General features: G+C 44.4%; 1 protein-coding gene across 1 annotated transcript; it reads left to right on the top strand.

Moving 5' to 3' along the window:
- The first annotated feature begins 963 nt into the window (after window positions 1-963).
- LOC137741505 (uncharacterized) lies at window positions 964-3,696 on the top strand. The gene is made up of 3 exons (XM_068481211.2): window positions 964-1,440; window positions 1,712-2,717; window positions 3,230-3,696. Exons 1-3 carry the CDS (start codon window positions 1,066-1,068, stop codon window positions 3,487-3,489), a joined length of 1,641 nt encoding a protein of 546 aa, XP_068337312.1. The 5' UTR covers window positions 964-1,065; the 3' UTR covers window positions 3,490-3,696.
- The last annotated feature ends 226 nt before the right edge of the window (window positions 3,697-3,922 follow it).

Consider the following 3,922-nt stretch of genomic DNA (forward strand, 5'->3'; position numbering starts at 1 on the left):
TTCAAAGTCAGTCTTCTATTTCGCGATAGTCCCTGGACAGCAAACTCCACGGCTCCGCTTCCCTTTCTGCAACATCGGGCTCGTTCCGTGCCTCGTTTGTTTGGACTTGTTTTACTGTATTTCGTCAACAGTTTCTATCAGCAGCTAGGGCGGACGGAATTTCATCATTCGCCTTGACGGAATTTGAGGGTGGCGATGATTGTTTGAGGGTGACGATTTCCATTCTTTTGCCAAAATTGATCGGTATGAATGTGTACCCAAGAAAAGTAGTTTCCCAACAACTCAAAAAACGTAAGCAAAGCTCTGTAGGCAGCATACGGCGCGTCTTAGGTAACTTCCTCCCTTGCCCAATCCGATTGACATGGCAACTGCCACTTTACCCACTTCCCCCAAAAATAACCAAACCCATCTGTATTTACTCTTTTTACCACAATAATCACTCCAGCTAGGATTTCTCATGCGAAAATAAAAAAACTTGGAAACCAACTGGGCAGAAAGATCGGTAGCCGCTTACAAAATACGGTCCAGCTTGGAGTCTGAGTACCTCAATACTCTCTGCCCACCCAGCTCTTCCTTTTTAAATCATAGGTATATATATTTTCAGGTTTGCCACTTCCTCCCAACCACGACATACAACAGAAACTCATCTCTTTTTTTTTTTGTTTCTCTTGTAATTTTTTGGTTCCTTCTCCCACCACCGCCACCCACCGCCGCCTCCTCCGTCTCTCTGCCCCTCTCTTTCTCCTTTCATACTAGAGCATACTACAGCCCCAGAATCCCAAAAGGATTAAAAGGTTGCAGTAAATACCATCAGAAAGGAGGAGAGGGGCCTCTGTGATGCCCTAATACCGCTATACATCCAAAAAATTACGAAGAAAAGAAACAAATACAAATACCATACCCCAAATAAAAGCCAAAATTACCGTCATATGTGATCGGATAGGGGTCCCACAAAAAAGTGCATAATTGCGTAAAGTTTTTGTTGTCTTTTGTGTCTGGGTGTGATATTGACTCTGCCGGGCCAACCAGAGTCTCCGTGGTGCGTTTGCTGATTGTGATTTGACAATGACACCCAACAGCAACGACAGCATCAATATCAATGGCGGTTCAGTGCTACAGAGCCAGGGACTGCCGGAGTCCAGAGGAGGCGACGGAGGTGGTGGGCTCGTGGTGGAGGGAAGCAAAGGTCTGAAGAAAGGGCCGTGGACGGCTGCTGAAGACCAGGTTTTGGTGGAGTACGTAAGGAAGCACGGCGAGGGAAATTGGAACTCGGTGCAGAGGAACTCCGGCCTCAACCGGTGCGGCAAGAGCTGCCGCCTCCGGTGGGCCAACCATCTTCGCCCCAATTTGAAGAAAGGCTGCTTCTCCCCCGACGAGGAAAGGCTTATTCTTGAGCTGCACGCCAAATACGGCAACAAATGGGCTCGCATGGCTTCTCAGGTACCTACTAATTACAAAATGCTTTTGGAAAAAGTAACTTTTATTTTTCATCATTTCATCTTTTCGCCTGATTTCATTTCTGGGTTTTCGATTTTTGGTGTTGCAAATAAACAAATGTTTTTGTTTTTTCAAAAAAAGAAACAAAATGCAGGAATTTGGCTGCTTCTTTTCTTCCTTCCCCTGCTTTTAAAAAAGCGGCTTTTTTTTTCTTTTCTGCAATTGCTTTCTGTTATGAAACAAAAATTCAATTAATTTTGCTTTTGGTTTTTAGTTACCTGGACGAACGGACAACGAGATAAAGAACTACTGGAACACAAGGGTGAAGAGGAGGCAACGCCAAGGATTACCATTATACCCCCATGACATCAAGCAATCCCAGTATTCCTATTCCCATTCCCATTCCCATTCCCCACCCACTTCTCTAACCTTACCCAACGGAGTACTAAACCCACCCACCACCCCCACCCAAAACTCCCTCCACCCCAACACCGATAATTCCCCATCCCCAACATTTTGCTTCCAAATCCAAAGCCCTACCCAAACCCACCACCACCCCCACATCCCTCCGCTCTCCCCAACTCCTCCGTCTCTCTCTCCTCTCTCCTCCCCTCACCAACCCAAACCCACTTCTGCCACTTCCCTCCCCCTCTTTGACCCTACCGCAACCGCCTCCACCCCCTCCTTTACCTTCCACCGTCCCGCCCCCATCCTCGGCGCCCCGCTCAGCCACAAACGCTACCGTGACTCTGTTGGATATTCCCCGCCGATATCCCCAGCCCCGCAACGGAATACTTCGATTCTGCGAACTAGTTCGATGCCTGACATCGCCTCCTTTCAGTTGACAGCTGCTGGCACTAGCACGATGCCTGACATGTCTTCCTTTCAGTTCCCGAGAACTTTCAACAACCCTTTCCCGCCAATGTCGCGGACACAGTTCGAGTACTCCGACGGCTTGTTGTCGCCTTCCAGCTCAGTTTATTCAGTCAAGTCGGAGCTCCCTTCAAACCAAGTTTCCCAAACGCACTCCGAGGTTACCATTGAAGCCAAGGTAAGCTCGACAGTGGCGGCGGTTTCAGCGGCCGATGAGAATAATGGGCTACTGGAAGACTTGTTACAAGAGGCTGAGGCATTAGCTTGCGGTGGCAGCGGCGGTGGTGGAAACAATAATTCACGGGTGAGAGGAAATGGGATGTTGGGTTCGTTTGATGAGAAGCAAGTGTCGGATGGTTATGGCAGGTGGCTGCAATCCACAACCTCGATGGGTAGCTCATTATTCGGTGAATTATATTTTTAGTTTTTATTAATTAATTTCTGTTGCTTTTAAATTCCCTGGTTAATTGTGTGCATGCAAATCAATTTGTCAGACAAATCTGCGCTGTTCAAGCTGTGATTTTTTACTTCTTTCATCTTCCGATTTAAATTTTTTCCTAATTCTAATTTAAGAGCTTGTGGTGAATGATCAACTAAACTAGGACATAATAATTAAAGGAACTCTTAAGTAACATTGTTTCAGATTATTATTAATATTATGGTTTAATGGTAGAATATTGACCCTGCTTCTAGATTATTCTGAACTTCTTTATCCATACCTTGCGCCACTGAGAGTTCGGAACGAGGAAGTCTGAGATTACAGCTTGTCTTATGCTCATCCTTTTATTACCTATTTGCCCAACCTAGTTCTCTTTCTCCCTTTCTCTTCCCTAGGAATCAGTTTTTCTTTCTCAACTTGTTTGTTGATTAATCTGCTTATCATAAATAATTGACATTTTTTCGCTCTATCTACATGCAGAAGCAAAACCAATCCATGATGATCACCTGAATTCAATGCCTGAAGACTTGTCAAAGCTGTTCAGCTTCATCCCTTCAACCGAGCCGGTCTCTGATTGGTATAGCGACAGCGGAGAACTCTCCAATGGTCACTCTTCCAGCGTGACAGATACCGGTTTGGATTTTGACATGCAGCATATGGCTTCGTTGTTCCCTTTTACTGCCACAGGAGAGCATGGGAGAGCCTCTAGCTCTTGGGATAACTTGCCTGGGATTTGCTGAGGATGGTTCCATCCATAAACACAACAAAATAGTATATATAATTATATATTATAGAGAGTGAAATAAAAGCTCTGATGGCTTAATTAAAAGAGATTGTATTTTTTTAAAATTCATTTTCCTTGATGGTGTTTGTTTTCATCATGGTTGTCACTGTCTTCAGACTTTCCAGACCTGGTATTGTAATGTTAATTTATATCTATGTAGAGAGCCGAGCTTTACTGATAGATAACAGTATTCTACATTTTTTTTCTTCTGGTAGAAGGATTGTCTCTCCTCTAAATTCTCTCCCCTCCTCTCTCCTCATCTCTGACTTTTCTCTTTGTCTTTTTTTTTTTTCTGTATAAAAAAATCAATACGAGATGACGTAACTTAATATGAGCATTCAAATAGGAGATGATTGGAGGGCAGAAAAAATGGGAAAGAAGAGAATTCA

The sequence above is a fragment of the Pyrus communis genome, chromosome 11, assembly GCF_041283825.1.
Source record: "Pyrus communis isolate YQ-2024b chromosome 11, ASM4128382v1, whole genome shotgun sequence".
Taxonomy (NCBI): Eukaryota; Viridiplantae; Streptophyta; class Magnoliopsida; order Rosales; family Rosaceae; genus Pyrus; species Pyrus communis.